Source organism: Mustela putorius, unplaced genomic scaffold, assembly GCF_011764305.1.
Source record: "Mustela putorius furo isolate JIRA1106 unplaced genomic scaffold, ASM1176430v1.1 tig00000139_pilon_pilon_pilon, whole genome shotgun sequence".
In the NCBI taxonomy this organism is placed as follows: Eukaryota; Metazoa; Chordata; class Mammalia; order Carnivora; family Mustelidae; genus Mustela; species Mustela putorius.
The window spans coordinates 565,177-581,747 of NW_025421293.1; the positions used below are offsets into that span (position 1 = coordinate 565,177).

At 47.9% G+C, this 16,571-nt stretch overlaps 1 protein-coding gene and 1 pseudogene across 1 annotated transcript in view; one reads left to right on the top strand and one right to left on the bottom strand.

The window, feature by feature from the left end:
- The first annotated feature begins 6,221 nt into the window (after positions 1 to 6,221).
- The window catches only part of LOC101670762 (CGRP receptor component), a 41,008-nt gene continuing 30,658 nt past the window's right edge, over positions 6,222 to 16,571 (top strand). The window contains exon 1 of the mRNA XM_045074895.1: positions 6,222 to 6,342. Within this exon, the coding sequence (XP_044930830.1) occupies positions 6,335 to 6,342 (8 nt within the window). The 5' untranslated portion in view covers positions 6,222 to 6,334. The remainder of the gene's footprint in view (positions 6,343 to 16,571) is intronic.
- On the bottom strand, positions 14,262 to 15,241 carry LOC101685233 (annotated as a pseudogene).

Below are 16,571 nucleotides of genomic sequence, written 5' to 3' on the forward strand. Positions count from 1 at the left end.
CTGTGCAGGAAGGGTGTCAAACAACTCGCAGACACACTTTAAAACACTGCATGTTTATCATCACATTTAATCTTCTGAGATAAACAGAATCATCACTATTTCACAGATAGGGAAATTTAGAAGATTAGATACTTAGAAGATTAAGTGATTTGCCTACCATCATAAAGTTAGTAGGTGGGGCAGACAGGATCCAAACCAAGGCCCGCCGTTGGACCCTAACACCCGTGTTCTTAATCTCTGTGCTATACAAACCACACCAGACGGAAGACGGAATATATGCAGGATACTTGTTTGTAAGTTTTCTTATGCAGAGCTCACTAAATGCTAGGCAGTGTTCTAAGTACTTTTCAGGGAACTCTATGAGTTTCAGAGAACTCTGTAAGCTCAGAGGCCCCAGGAGTCAGACTTAGGTTGCCTGGGCTGGGGTTGGGACTAAAACCAAGGAGCCTTGGGGTGGGGGGAGGGGAAGTCCCCTCCCAAGAGTGCAGAGTGAAGGCTCCTGCTTGGCTGAAAGGCACGGAACTATGCCTTACGTTCTGAATGTCCCCCCAACCTGGCCCCACAGACTCCAGCAGCCAGAGGATGAAAATAAACCAAAGAAGCCTAGGGCATCTACAGCAATGGTGTCAGGTCGGAGGCCAGGCCTTAGGACCTGGGAACAATAGCACTCTGTTCTGTGGTCATCACGGCCATAAGGTCAGTGGCAGCCACTGGGGGGGTGGGATGGGGGCCCAGAGTTGTGCGTGTGCTCCTGCCTGTCCTGGCTCCTGCGCACACACACAGTACTGTGCGACACATGGATCTACCTCGGAGTCGTTTGGGGGTACTCAGCCTCCTGCAGGAAAGGTAGAAACAGAACTGGAGAAACAGCCTTTAGTCACCGTGGACGGTGAATTAACAGGAGGACAGTCTGCATGGAAGGACGGGCTTGTATGGGGGTGTATTCATTTCCCGTTGCTGCTGTAATAAACTCCCATGCAACTTCCACAAATGTATTATCTCACAATTCTTTATTTTTAAAGATTCTTTATTATTTCAGAGAGTGAGAGAGAGAGAGCGCAAGCACACGAGCAGGGGGAGGGGCACAAAGAGAGGGAGACAAGCAGCCTTCTTGCAGAGCAGGGGGTCTGATGCAAGTCTTGATCCCAGGCCCCTGAGATTGTGACCTGAGCTGTAATCAGGAGTCAGAGCTCAGCTGACCGAGCCCCCAAGCACCTCTATTAGCTCACAATTCTATAGGTTAGAAGCTCTACACGAGTCTCACAAGGCTAAAAGTAAGGTGTTGGCAGGGCTGCAGTCCTTTCTGGAGGCTCCATGGAAAGTCTATTTATTTACCTTTTCTGGTTTCTAGAGACTGCCTATATTCCTTGGCTCATGGCCCCTTCCTCCACCTTCAAAACCAGGAGAGTTGCATCTGTCTGACTCTTCCTCCATGGTTCCATCTCCCTCTAACTCAGGTGGGAAAGATTCTGCTCTTTGAAGGTCCCATGTGTTTACATTGGGCCCTTTAAAATGATTCAGGGTAATCTTGCCATCATTAGGTCCGTAACCTTAGTCACATCTGGAAAGTCCCTTTGGGCATATATAGCAACATATCCACGGGTTCTGGAGAATTGGGGTGTGGACATCTTTGGGGATGTCTTTCTGCCTCCCATATGGAAAGACTCCAGGAAAATGCCCCCAAATGGGGCTGACCACATAGTCCCACCCCACCCTCCAAGTCCTGCTCTGTCATGTAACATTCTCTTACTCACTAGAAGCCTCTCACTCAACTCATGTCAACTGTCCTAGGTAAGGTGGGTAATGAAAGGCTTCGTGATTTTTCCAAGAAGATGGACTTTGTACCTGCAATGAGGAGAACTAGATGACATCCATCTGTCACCATGTTCTTAACACCTTCTTCATCCAAAATCTTATTTCCTTGCTTTGGATGTATGGGAAGATAATAGTTCATGTTTCTCTTCATGCTTGCCACTTGAAACACACTGACTCAGTAAGGTGGGTGCTGGATTTAACCGTCTCTCTGGCCACAGAACCCATATCTGCAACCCAACACACTTGAGAGCCTCATTCCTATGGGTGCCCAGGAACACAGCCCATGACTGGAGGTCACCAAGAGTTTACAATTCCTGCTCCTGGGATGCTAATAATGAGATCACAACCTCACTCGACTTTGCTGACATTTCCATCAGGGCCTTGACCAGAGGCAAACCTTGTGTGTCCATCCCCATTGGCAGCTCAAGGGTCCAGGATCTTCAGACAATGGACAGCAGCCATTTCAGCAGAGCCCTGAGTGCTGCACAGGATTTAGCTTCTTCAGAAGAATGAAAGCCTTGCCTGGCTTGTTTCCCCTACATTTTCTACTTTGGTGCATCACAAGGGTGTAGTGCAGAACAGGGAGGCATCCCTAATGTTGGTATGCCCTAGAACTGAGAGGAAAGGTTGGGTTAATGCTGGTGCATGTGCATGTTGGGAGTTGGCCCGAGAAGAGAGAGCATCCTGGCTCTGATACTTTGTAATTCCTCTCTGAGCTTCACTTTGCTGTGAAATGGGCCGATCACAGTGCTTACCTCTGCAAACTCTGAGAGCAGTATGTGAGACCATGCTAACGCAGTGCCTGGACACATCCTCATTGGAATCTTGGGATAAGCACACCCCTGTGAAGAGCTGAGATCAACTGCCTGGCATGTGGGAAGCACCAAGTAAGTCTCAATATTCTAGATTCTCCCTGGGTGACTTAACCACTTCAAAGGCTTCAGTTTCTACTTACACCTTCAAAAGTTTTTGCCAGTGTTCTGAGCTCTATACCTAATAGCTCTGTATTCAAAAGGACATTTCTACATGGAAGAGGTCTATGGTTTGCTCCTGCTCTGGACCCTTTGTACATAGTAGATAAGCTCCGCGTTAGAACAAAACAAAACAAAACAAAACAGATGTTGGGGCAGGGGAAACAAACCTCTAAGTTTGTATGCTTTGGGTGGCAAAGAACAAAGCCTCATTATGCAGCCTCAAGTTAGGAAAGCTCTAGGAAGGCCCTAAGTAGGGACAGGTCAGGCAGGAGTTTCAGCTATTGATTAGCCCAGTTCTGCTGGCTGGATTATCTCATTACAGAGGGTCCTTCTGGGGAGACTTCCCTTGCGAGAAAGGGCCTCACTCCTATTTGGCTACCCTTAGGGGATGAGCAGGATGACTGCATATGGCCCCCAGTCCAAGGGTAGCCGCCTTTGGAGAACCTGGAGCTTAGCTACTTTTTCATGGGCTCCCAGACAGGTACTAGGTTCTCTTCTGTGGAAGCCCATCCCAGAAACCTTGGCCTTGGGCGCTCCTCCCCACAACCAGCTCGAACAGCCCTGGCTTTGGGACGCCTCTCCACCTCATTAGTCATTCTCATCTCTGCTTCACTGCGTCTAAACACCGTGTGCAGCAGCTGTTGATGTCCAGAGCTGGTTCTCCAACTAGGCCACCAAGTAGGACGTGCATTATTACTCACATGCGTGCCACCACCACCAAATGGGCCATCACTACATGTTTGCTGAGTGACTAACGCAATGAACATCTTTAATGCTTTTTTTTGTGGGGCCTGCTGTCCTCATAGGAGGGATAGAGAAACCTTCTACACAAATTAGGCCAGCTGGGTCCAGGGTAGCATTTTATTTGCAGATTTTAAAAAAATAAGTTAGTTGCTTGGGTTTTTATTTTATTTTTTGTAAGATTTTATTTATTTGAGAGAGAGGATGAGAGAGAGAGAGCGCGCGCGCACACGGGCCAGCATGAGATGAGAGAGGTCAGAGGGAGAAGCAGACTCCCTGCAGAGCGGGAAGCCCTATGTGGGACTTGATTCCAGCACTCCAGGATCATGACCTGAGCTGAAGGCAGTCACGTAGCCAACTAAACCACCCAGGCGCCCAGTTGTTTGGGTTTTTAAAAAAGGACTTTGTTAATTTTAGAGAGAGAGCTAGAGAGCACACACACATGCATGCTTGAGGCAGGAAGAATCTCAAGCAGACTCCATGCTGAGCACAGAACCAGATGCAGGGCTTGAGCTCATGACCCTGAGATCATGACCTGAGCCAAAAGCAAGAGTCAATGTTCAGTCAACTGAGTCACCCAGATGCCCCAATTTAGTTTCTTTTTTTTCTTTTTCTTTTTAAGACTTTATTTATTTGTGTGTGGGAGAGAGCGGGCCAGCAGGCAGAGGTAGAAGCAGGCTCCCCACTGAGCAAGGAGCCCAGTGCGGAACTCAATCCCAGGGCCCTGGGATCAAGACCTGAGCAAAAGGCAGATGTTTAACCCACTGAGCTACCCAGACATCCCCAAATTTGTTGTCTTTAAAATATTTTTTGTAATTAAAAATAACATGTGCATTGAAAAGCTTTTTAAAAATTCTGAATGTGCAAAGTTAAATGCTAAAAATTTATGTCATTTCTCTTCCAATCTAATCCCCACAAACAACAGTTAAAACAGTTTCATTGATACATAATTCAGAGACCGTACTGTTTTCTCATTTAAGGTATATAATTCAGCATTTTTTGGTATTTTCCAGGGATGGGCAGCTATTACAATCTAATTTTAGAACATTTTCATATGCCCCCAAATAAATTCTGTGTCCATCAGCTGCCCTCCCTGTCCCTCTCCCACCCCTAAGCAACCACTAATTCACCCGTCTGTGTAGACTTTCCTGTCCTGGATGTTTCATAGAATGGAATGATATGGGATGTGGTCTTTTGTGTCGGGATGCTTCATGGAATGGAGTCACATGGAATGTGGTCTTCCATGTCGGGATGCTTCACGGAATGGAATCATATGGAAATGTGGCCTTCTGTGTGGGGATGCTTCACGGAACGGAGTCCCATGGGATGTGGCCTTCCGGGTCGAGAGAACGGAGTCCCATGGGACGTGGTCCTCCGCGTCTGGCTCTTCCACGCGGCATGTATCCGGGGGTCATCCACGTTCCGTCGGTGTCCCATTCCTAGGGCACGTTTTACCGGCCCATCATCAGTCACGGTTAGCGGCGTAATACATCCCTGCGCTTGCTCAAGCGGCCCGAGTGTGAACCCCTCCTCGGCAAGCCCCAGGATGACCGGCCGCGGGTCAACAGTAACCACCGCACGTCCGGCCCGGTTCCCTCAGCAGAACGGTCGGAGGAACAGCAGGATCGGCCCGGGGGACCGCGCTGCGCCGCCCCGGCCCCGGTCTCACGTGTGCGGAGCATCGCCGCGCGCCGGCTCGTCACGACGGCTGCCGGGCGGACCCGCGGTTTACGTCCGGGGAGCCGCGGTCAGGAGCGGTCAGGGGGCGCCCCACGGTCATCACTCGAGGACGAGCCGCAGGTGGACGCAGCCGCCCCCGGGCACCGCCGGCGGCCCGCGCCGCGGGGCCGTCACCGTCACGCCGCGGTCACGCCGCCCTCAGCCGGCGCCCGGCGCGGGCACGGACTCAGCAAACGTGACCGACACAGCCGCGAGCGAGAACGAGACACTGACGTGTCCCGACCCCGGTACCGCCCACGTCTCGGCGTCTGCTTCCCGCTTCTCCCCTGCCCCGCCCGTCGCGTCCCTGCAGACCGACAGGCGAGGTCGTGAGGGACGGACGTTCAGACGCGCCGCGCACCTGCGGAGGGGACGCGCCCGCCGTCCTCCGCCGCCACCTCACAGCGGGCTCCGGGCTGCCGCGTGCGGGAGGGAGCCGCTGTGCCCCCGGCGCGGCCGCAGGATCCTCCCGCCAAACGCACGCCGCACGCCCGGCTGCACGCGTCCGGTCCGCCGTCCGGCGAACCCCGGGGGCGCGGGAAGGTCGCCGGGGACGGGGACGGGGACGCTCCTCCGAGGATGACGCGCGTACGAAGCGGAGCGCGCGCGACACCGAAGTCGGGGGACGGGCCGCCTCGCCCCCGCCGTCAGCACCCCCCGACCGTGCGACCCTCACGCCGCGGAGGCCGGTAACCCGACCGTCCGTCTGGAAACCAGCTGGTTAGTATCGGACGCCACGCCGAGCGCGCCAGCACGGGCGCCGCTGGCCTGCGTTCAATCACCCTAAACCCAGCCGGGGCGCCGCGCCCAGCCGCTAACCACGCGGAAGTACCCGCCGGGTCCGCCAGGATCCCGGCGTGCCCCGCGGCGGTCCCGGCGTGCCGCGCGGCGATCCCGGCGTGCCCCGCGGCGATCCCGGCGTGCCGCGCGGCGGTCCCGGCGTGCCCCGCGGCGATTCCGGCGTGCCGCGCGGCGATCCCGGCGTGCCCCGCGGCGACCCCGGCGTGCCCCGCGGCGCGCAGACCCGGCGGCGGAGGCGGCTCGGCAGGAGGCTGTGCGTCCGCAAGCGACGGCGCGGGGTCGGCATGGAAGTGTAAGTCGTCGGGGGCGCGCTCCCGGCCGTGCGCAGACGCCCGCCGCGGGGCCTGCTGGGCCGAGGGCAGCCGAGGGACGCGGGCGTGCGGCGGCGCGGTGTACGGGGCTCGGGGAAGAGGTTGGGGCGGGACTCGGGGAGGAAAGGGGTCCCCGCTCCGCCCCCGGAGCCTTCGTCCCTGCGCCCACCCAGTGCCAGGCGCGCGGGGCCCGGCGCCACTTGACCTGCGGCCTTTCCTGGGCCTGCTCGCGCCCTCATTCATTTCCTGGGGCTGTGGTCACCGCGGCGAGCTCGGCCGGGTCCAGCCGGACAGCCCCGCGTCCGCCCTGGCCGCCCCTGCCGAAGAGATGGCGGTGCCGCGCTAGGGCTTGGCTGGCCGCGGGGAGCCCGGACTCGGAGGAGCTGCTCCCCGAGGGGGCTGGGCAGGTCTTCCGGGGAGGAGGAGGAGCTGGAGCCCGGAGCGAGGGCGCGGCAGCAGAAGGCGCGTGCGCTGCCTGCCCGGGGCCCGGCGGGTGGGCTTCAGGTCCACTTACGGCTCCGCTTGTGCCTCCCTTTACAGCAGAACTGTCTGGAGGTGTCCTTGATCCCTCGTTCTCAGGGATTCGGCTGCGCTTTCCTCCTCCGTCCGCAGGAACGGAGCCCGCCGTCTTGTCCAATTCCAGGCTGATTTTCCGCCCTCAGCCTTCTTGCTCTCTCAGCAGCAGGGGATGCCGAAATCTGGGTGTCGCCCCACTGAGCAGAAGTCCGCCAGCAGCTCCTGCTTTGTGACATGCTCTTTGCATTCCCCCTAGTCAAGGGTCACTTCTCCGTGTCCTTGCCTGGTTCGCCCTTCCTCCCTTGCGTGGCTTCTGAATGTGGAGGTGTCCTATCCCGACAGCGTGTTTCTAGCCCTTTTCTCTCGTCGTCCGTCCAGTTGCTTAGTCCAGAAATCTGGACCCTTCCTCACCCCCAGTCCAGTCATCGTCACCTTGAGTATATTTTATGTGCAGCTCCTTTTCGCCATCTCCGTTGCTCAGTCTGTAGTCTGTCCTCTGGTCCAGGTTAGCCAGTAGCCTTTGGCTTCCACTCTTGTGCCCCCTCCATTCTGTTTTCCAATCAGCAGCCAGAGTGATCCTAAAATATTAATTGGATCTGTGACGCTGGGGTGGCTCCGTCAGTTAAGTGTCTGCCTTGGCCTCAGGTCATGATCCCAGGGTCCTGGGATTGAGTCCCGCATCGGGCTCTCTGCTCAGCGAAGAGCCTCTTTCTCCCTCTGCCTGCCGTTCCAGCTGCTTGTGTGTGCACTCCCTCTGTCCCTGCCTCTCTCTCTCCCTGAGAATTAAATAAATAAATAAGTCTTTAAAAATATATTGATTGGATAAAACTCATCTCCCTCTATAAAACTCTTCATTGACTTTATGTTGTACTAAGAAACATCCACATTCCTTGCTAGCACCTGTATGACCTTGTATAACCTCACTTACTCTCGAGCTGCTACTCCATACACACACATTTTCCACTGGCAGGTGGTTTCTGTAACCTTCCAAGGTCCAGGGGACCCTCTGCCTGGTATACTTTTTCTCAGTCCTTGCTCCCTATTTATCTTTTTGTTTATTTATTTATTTGGCTTTTTTGTTTATTTATTTTTGGGTTTTGTTTATCTTTTTGATAGCTCAGGTTGAGTATTGCTTTTCCTTTTCCAACAATCCAAAATAAGTCCTTCTCTTGTCTCTTATTATAACACAATGATTTACTTTTCCTTCGAATAATTATAAGTTGTAATAGTAGATGCATGTTTACTTGTTTAGTGTCTTGTCTCCCTCATGAGAAAGCCCCATGAAGCCCAGGGCTTAGCAGCTACATTTGGCACACATTAGATTTTCAGCAGATAGTTGTTGAATGAAGTAATATAACATTAATTTAACAAATTAATTAAAAGTATAATTGAATTAGCTAGTTTCCTTAGAGTCTCTGATTTTCTTAAGTGAAATGGTTTGAATCAAGAGATTTTCTCCAATAGCAGTCTGTTTTTCCCAAGGAGTCAGAAACTTACTGAAACCAATCAGGAATTTTGCAGCTAGCAATTTATGGGAAAGTGAGGTTTCTGTAGGGATGTGATTTGCGAGTAGAAGGACCCCTGGAATGGAAAAGTCTGGAGGCCGAACTTAGTTCCTTACTGGCCTCCAACACGAGATGTGGTCCCTAGCAGTATAGTCCTTAGGGTCTTCGGCAGAACTCTGTTTCTCTGGGAGAACAAACATATTGTGCCTTTTTCAGGCATTCCTAGATCCTGGAAGAAGGAGCAATAAAAGGAAAACTTCTCTGAGTTTTTACTACATTTTTTTCCTTCAATCACTGAATAAATATCTATTGAGCAAATAATACATGTAGACATATGCTAGAAAATTTTTAAAGGTGAGGAATATTTTTGCTTTATTTGATTGGTAGAATTTAAAAAATAAAAACTTTTTGGTGGTCATTTGGAAACATTTTCCTCATGCGAAAGGATACAGAATATTTGTAGGAAAGTTAAGTATTTGTGTACATATAAGGTATTTTCTATTTGGCTAACTTTGTCTAATGCTTGGGTTATTGATATACCTGGAAAGCTTTGTATACACTCTTTCTAAAAATTCTTTTATGTATTTTTTTTTTAATTAATTTATTTATTTGACAGAGAGAGGGAGAGAACAGAAGCAGGGGCAGCAGCAGGCAGAGGGAGAGAGAAAAGCAGGCTTCCCGCTGGGCAGGGAGCCTGATGGGGGACTTGATCCCAGGACCCTGGGATCATAACCTGAGCTGACGGCAGATGCTTAACTAACTGACCCCCCCAGACATCCCTGTGTTCACTTTTTTATTGTTGAACTTAATGTACGAAGTTAGGGAAAACAGATTGTCTTCTGTATCATCTTTTTGAAATCATTGTAAGAATTTCCTTCATTTTATAGCTGGAAACACTGAGAGGTAGAGAAGTTAGCTCATGGGTCCTGTAACAGTTCGGTAGTAAGACTGGGAAGAGGGTACTCGTTTGTTAGCTCTCCGGAGGACGTCACAGATTACTTTTGTTGACTTTGAAATCTGCCCAGTTTCTTGTACTTGAGTTTAGTTTTTCAGAACATGACTTGAATCAATAATGTAGGTTGAACATAGGGGAATTTGAGCAGTTCTCTTCGTCTTTATGTGCGTAAGTTAACTGTGTGGCAGTTAAAGGTGCTGTTTGCATGTGTATGTGTGTTTCTGAAGAAAATCTGCCAGGAGATCATTTTGTTCTGTTGATTCAGAATTCAGTTTTCCAAAGTAGTTGTTTATGTCCATTAAATTGACTCTGCAATTTAAGCAAAATTTACAGGTTGCATTTAAAATAGCAGGTCAGGGGTGCCTGGGTGGCTCAGTGGGTTAAGCCTCTGCCTTCGGCTCGGGTCATGATCTCAGGGTCCTGGGATCGAGTCCCCGTATCGGGCTCTCTGCTCAGCGGGGAGCCTGCTTCTCTCTCTCTGCCTGCCTCTCCATCTGCTTGTGATCTCTGTCTGTCAAATAAATAAATAAAATCTTAAAAAAAAAAATAAAATAGCAGGTCAACTTCAGTCAGCTAATTTATTACTTAAGGAAATTAAATGACTGCCTGCCTGTAAATGTAGATTCAAACAATCTTTAAAAAAAAAAAATTCATTTGGAATATTTGCTTTAAACACCTGTAATTAAAATCAGTACTAGTCTAAGTTCTCTAGGAAAATACGAAGTTTTGTGTAGGTGGGCAGTTTCTAGAAGTCTGAATGCTTGTGAATGTATTACACAAAAGTGCAAGCTGTGTACAGAGCAGACAGTTTCTGCTCAGTAGGAACAACAGCTTGTAAATACAAAATTGGCGGATTCTAGTCACCCTGAAAAAACACTGGAGGAAAATGCATTTTATGTCTTCAATTATAGGTTATATTAATGTCTTTTTTAACCTTATGGAATTCTTTAGTTTTACATTTCCATTTTTCTTAACTTTCTAGCTTGAAAAATTCCAAACCCATAGAACAGTTGCAAAAAGAGCACCACAGGGACCTTCCTATCCTGTATTTAGAGTCACTATTTGTTACCGTTTTGATTCATTTGCCTTACCTCTCTTACACACGTCCACATTGTTTCTCCGCATGTCTACATTCTTTCTCTCTCTCTCCACGCACACACTCTCTCTGTCTCTACCGAATCATTTCAGTTGTAGATACCATGTCATTTTACCCAGTCTTAAAAATGTACTTAACTGCAGGACTATTGTCACACCTAGGGAATTAGCATTGTTGTACCAATGAAAATATATTAAAATACAAAATCTCTCCCATTGTCCAGTGTCATTTTAGCTAATTTTTTAAAAAGATCTTTATTTATTCATAGAGCACAAACAGGGAAGGACAGAAGGAGAGGGAGAAGCAGACTCCCCACCTAGCAGGGAGCCCCACGCAGGGCTTGATCCCAGGACCCTGGGATCATGAACTGAGCTAAAGGTAGCCCCTTAACTGAGCCACCTTGGTGCCCCAGCTAGATTTTTTTTTTAACCACCGATTCAGAATCCAGTCAAGAATCTTTTTTTTTTTTTTTTTTTGTAGTTTTCAATCAGGCTTTAAGAATCATATTTTTAGTTGTCATCCAAGTTTTGGTTGTCATAGTTTTTTAATCTCCTTTATTCTAAAAACAGTTTCCTTGCCTGTTTTTGTACATTGACATTGTTACAAATGACACTGATATCTGAAGAATCTATATGTGTTGTTTTGAACTATGTTCCTCTTCTTGGGTTTGTCTGGTTATGTCCTTATGGCTAGATTCAAATTAGATGTTCTTTAACAGGATTGCTATAAGGGATGTGTCTTTCTCAGTGCGTCACATCATCATCACTGCTGTTCAGTGAGATAACTTGATTAAGTTGGTATCTGTCCGGTCTTACCATTTCCTGTTCCCACCAATCTGCCACTTAGTGGTGGTTATAGTAGGATAAAACGCTGTCTTAAAAACTTTTCTTGATATGCACAGTTCATTTAGGAACTGAAATGACTATAGTTCATTTCATCAAAGGTAGATCTTATGCCCGCTAGGCATTTTATTAAATAAAGGAAAGCCTAGCGTATATTGGCATTTATTCCATTAGTATTTACTGAGAAAAAAATTTTTATTTATCTTTCTAATAAAAGAATAAATGAATAAATCAGCCTCTGCCAGCCAGAATCTCCAAGATGGGGTACTTGTTTATCCATTGTTCTCCTGGCCCCCAAACACAGATTCATTAAGACATATGTGCAAGTGCTTCAGTTGAAGCCTCTGCCTTTGGCTCAGGTCATGATCTCAGGGTCCTGGGATTGAGCCCCGCATCGGGCTCTCTGCTCCGCGGGGAGCCTGCTTCCCCCTCTCTCTCTCTGCCTGCCTCTCCGCCTACTTGTGATCTCTCTCTCTCTCTGTCAAATAAATAAAATCTTAAAAAAAAAAAAAAGACACACGTGCAAGAGAGCGACTCTCCTTTTTATCCTGGTTCTAGGTGTTCTTTGGATTCTTGCATTAACAGTATTGGCTTGGGTATTGGGGCCATAACTTGGAATAGCCAAGGGCAGGTTTTCCTAAGGCATAGAATATTCTGCATGAAAGAGAGGCTCTGAGTTGGAAATGAAGTTGTAGCAATGGCACCTGGGATGGGTCCCTTAGCCTTGAGGAAAAATAACATTTGTGTTATTTTTACAGTTTGTTCCAGCAAGGGATTTCTTAGTTACAGTGTATTTAAGGGCACACAGGGAGTTTTAACTCTATTTCAAGCAAAGATAGGAAGAAGCCTTGTGGACTGACTTCCTGATTAAGTAGGGAGAGATGACATATGGTTTGATTTGTCCTTTTCAGTTTTAAATGAACCATATCATAGACACTAATTATGCATGGTTCTTCCTGTTTTAGATTCCTTTTAAATGTGATATTCTTTGTGACATCAGTGCAGTTGTGGTCATTGGGCAAAGCAGCACTTTTGTGAAATCCCAGCTGTTTGTTAAATATCTGGAGTGTTTGGTAAGCTTCACGTGTTGGTTAGATTAGAGTGCTGACGTCCCTGTGCTCCTGACCAAAGGCCTAGGTCAGATTCTTGTGTTCACCACCTGCTTGTTTTGCTTTATTGATTGCTTAGGGAAATCACTCATCTGTTTGGCCCATGTTTTTGAAATTTTGTGTCAGCATTTTCATCATACAGCCCCGCTCCTGGTTTAGGAACAAACAGCCGTCTTTATTATACGGTATGTCAGGTCCAGAGTGCTTCCTGAATTTTTAGGATTCTGCATTATTGGATTCCATTTGTCTAATCCAGTCTCATTTTTCACAGTTCCGTAGTTACCTTCCGCTTCAGTTAGGCTTCTTACTGCATGACCTGAGGCAAATTTTTAAATCTCTGAGCTTCAGTTTCATCATCTGCAAAGAAGGAAAAATAATAGCCCCTACATCACAGGGTTTTTTAATGAGGATTCAGTGAGGTGAGATCTTTAAAAAAACAATGGCTTCCGTTAAGGAAGGTCTTAATAAGTACCAAGAACAATGCTACAGTTTTAAAATTTGTCATCTCATTTCATCTTCATAACAGCTTAATGAGCTAGGAAGACGTTATGGTAATAGCACAGGTAGTGACAGTAGGTGGTATTTTTGAGTATTTGCTGTGTTCCAGTGCTTTACGTTTTTCAGTTTAATCCTGTAAATAATTGTACATGGTTAGTACTCGAATTATCATTTTGTGGATGAGGAAATCTAAGTACAGAGAGGTTGGGTAATTTGCCTGAATTTACAGAGCTCTGATCAGTGGAGCTGGCTTGGAATCCAGGCTACACTTAGAGGTGCTACTTTATCCCCATTTTTTTTTAATGTTCCCAAAATACTTATAAAAAATACAGTGAGATAAGTTTACATCAAGAAATGTAGCAATAGGGGTGCCTGGGTGGCTCAGTGGGTTAAAGCGTCTGCCTTCGGTTCAGGTCACGATCCCAGGGTCCTGGGAGGGCTCTTTGCTCAGCGGGGAGCCTGCTTCTCTTCCTCTCTCTCTGCCTGCCTCTCTGCCTGCTTGTGATCTCTGTCAAATAAATAAATAAAATCTTAAAAAAAAAAATTAGCAAACTAAGACATTGATGCGTAAATTTCTAAAATGCTGCATGAATTTAGTTGGCAAAGATCTCATTTAGCAATGATTTAGCAATTTCTATCTCCAGGTAGAAAAGAGATACTAAACTGTAAAAAAAAAAAAAAAAAAAAAAAGTCTCCTGTTGTTTCAAAATCCCAGTTTATTAATAGATTGTAAGACTGGGTGGCTCAGTGGTTAAGCCATTGCCTTCGGCTCGGGTCATGATCTCAGGGTCCTGGGATCGAGTCCCGCATCGGGCTCTCTGCTCAGCAGGGAGCCTGCTTCCTCCTCTCTCCCTCTGCCTGCCTCTCTGCCTACTTGTGATCTCTCTCTGTCAAATAAATAAATAAATAAATCTTTAAAAAAAAAAAAAAAAAAGACTGGGTGGCTCAGTCAGTTAACCCTCTGCCTTCAACTCGGGCCAGTCGGGCTCCCTGCTCAGTGGGGAGTCTGCTTCTCCCATTGCCTTCTGCTGCCTCTGCTTGTGCTTTGTCTCTGTCTCTCTCTCAAATAAAATCTTAAAAAGTAAGTATAGGTCTTTAATAAGAGACTTGGCTGTACGGGGAGTACTCCCTGTACACAGTATTCCTTTTACTTCCCGTGGGAGTTACTGCTTCTGCTCTAAGATTGAACTGTTACAGCACGAAAAGGCAGCTATTTAGGGAAGACGCAGAAAAAGGAAGGGGGAATGTCAGGCAATACTTCTTTTAGGTACAATAAGCACGATAGTGTTTTAGGGAGACAAGATAAAAACTACTCAAGGTTAGCTTGGTTCTCACTGAATAAAAACAGTGGACTAAAAGCTGAGCTCCTCTGTGCCAGTCTAATAATCAATGCCCTGGTTGCCATATTGGGAATCTCTGGGGTGGTCATCTTGGTACTCTCCGTGATATTCATCTGGGTGTTCTGCCTGATAATCCCTATCACTAATTTCAGATCCTTTTGTTCCTGTTTCTTGGCTTCCATTGCGAATGACAGGTTCTGTGGGAGTGGCACAGTGTTTGCCATCATGTACTTGCCGCCCAGGCCCATACATATTAATTCCTTTCTGGGAAGCAACTTTGTTGGTTCCCGTCTATAGAGAAATTGTCGAGTTGTCCACTGGTTGTAATGTTAGCTTCTGATCATAGATGTTTCTTCTGGTACCTGGTGCTAACATCCCCATGTGGCTGGCTGCTTTGTTGGTGCCCGTCTGCAGACTAATTGTGGTTTGGTCAAAAGGTCTGTCATTTGCATTTTGGAATCATAAAGATGCCTCTTGGTGCCATAGGCTGTCATATCTGCCTGGCTGGCACATTTGTTGGCTCCCGTCTGCAAACCAGCTACACTTTGGCCAGCTTTTAACTTTCCTTCATCAAAATGTCTTTCTTGCTTTTCATCAGACTTAACTCCAGCATCATTGGTTGTATGGAATCCTTTTGTTTTAGCCAGGCCTGCCAGAGCCACCAGCATAGTCTAAACCTGGTCATGTTTCCATTCCCGAAAAGATTATTTGCTTCAAATATGTCGTGTGGCTTCATGCCATAAGCCTGAGTAGGTTTAATAAAGTTCCCGATATTCTCCAACTGGGGCCAGTTTAACAAGGACTCATTAATCTTCTTCACTGAGCCTGGCAACTTGTTTATGAGCTCGCCGAGGATGGTGCCATCTTTTGAGCCATGCTGAAAGTTGCTGCCAGTGCTCATGCCCGTCAGCTCTTCTGTCCAGTTTCAGAGATCTGCCTGAGGATGTGCTTGGAAAGGGATCTTGCTCTTGACCTTGACAGAGAGCATATCAAGAAGGGCCCTTGGTGAAGTGGGTCATGGTGGTTCGGGAAATGGGAAGAGGGCCTCAGGTCTAGGGCCAGAGGGTTTCACATACTCCGCTTACCTGCTCCTGGCTCCAAGGAGCAGCCGTAGCAGGAGATGCTTGGAATTCGCTCCCCTGGGGCGGGCAGGAGACTCCCGGATGGCGGCAGCAGGGTACGTGCGATGCTCCTGCAACTCAGTCTCCCACTCTGCTCCCCAGTTTTCGTTTTTTGTTGTGTTTGGTTTTTTTTAAAGATTTTATTTATTTGACAGAGATCATAAGTAGGCAGAGAGAGAGGAGGAAGCAGGCTAGCAGAGAACCCGATGCCGGACTCGATCCCAGGACTCTGAGATCATGACCTGAGCTGAAGGCAGAGGCTTAACCCACTGAGCCACCCAGGCGCCCCCCCCTCCAGTTTTTGTTTTAAATGAGAAGCTTGGGGAGGTTAATAAACTCACTAAAACTCCCAAACCTTTTAAGTGGCAGAGCTAGAATATGAACCCAGATTTGTCTGATTTCAAAACTGCTCATAGGATGTGAGGGCGATCTGGCTGCGACATCTCTCACCCCATTGATCGCCAGGGTTGATTCGGCTGATCTGGCTGGCTAGGCCGGTGTCCCCTTTCTCCCTCACCGCTCCACGTGTGTCCCTCCTGAAGCTGCGCGTTCGGTCGAAGAGGAGGACCTTCCCCGATAGAGGATAGGACCGTTCTTCGGTCAAGGGTATACGAGTAGCTGCGCTCCCCTGCTAGAACCTCCAGACAAGCTCTCAAAACTGCTCATAATTATCACACTGTACAGCCTCTAGACTATTAAAAACAGTAAATACTTCTGATGTGGTATTGTAGAATGGCTTGATAATACTTTAATACAAGTCACATTGCTGTGCTCACTCATACATGAAAGATGACATTGTGCCTTGATTGCAGGCACAATGACCACTGCTTGACACGTGACCTTTACCTGTTGGATTGATGAGAAGATGAACACTTTTGTGAATCTCTGGCAGGATTCTTGACACTGCTGAAATTCCCAGAAGTGATGTTAGTGTTAATGATCCCATTTTCCGTGATTCAGAGGGTAGGGTACATTGCCTGCCCAAGGTATCTTGTCAGTAACTGAGGGGGGCGGATGGTACTTCAGAAACGACATGCCTGTGGGATGAGACCGCACTGTTGTGTCTCCAGTTGAGACTCGCTCCCTCGCTTTATTGTCACCCCTTCCTAACTCTCTGGATTTGCCCCCTGTTCTTCCTTTAAGTGACTTCTCCCAGATGATTGATTTTTCTTAACTTCTGCTTACATAGATTAAGGATAAGTATAGTATTTCGATCACCTACTTAGTA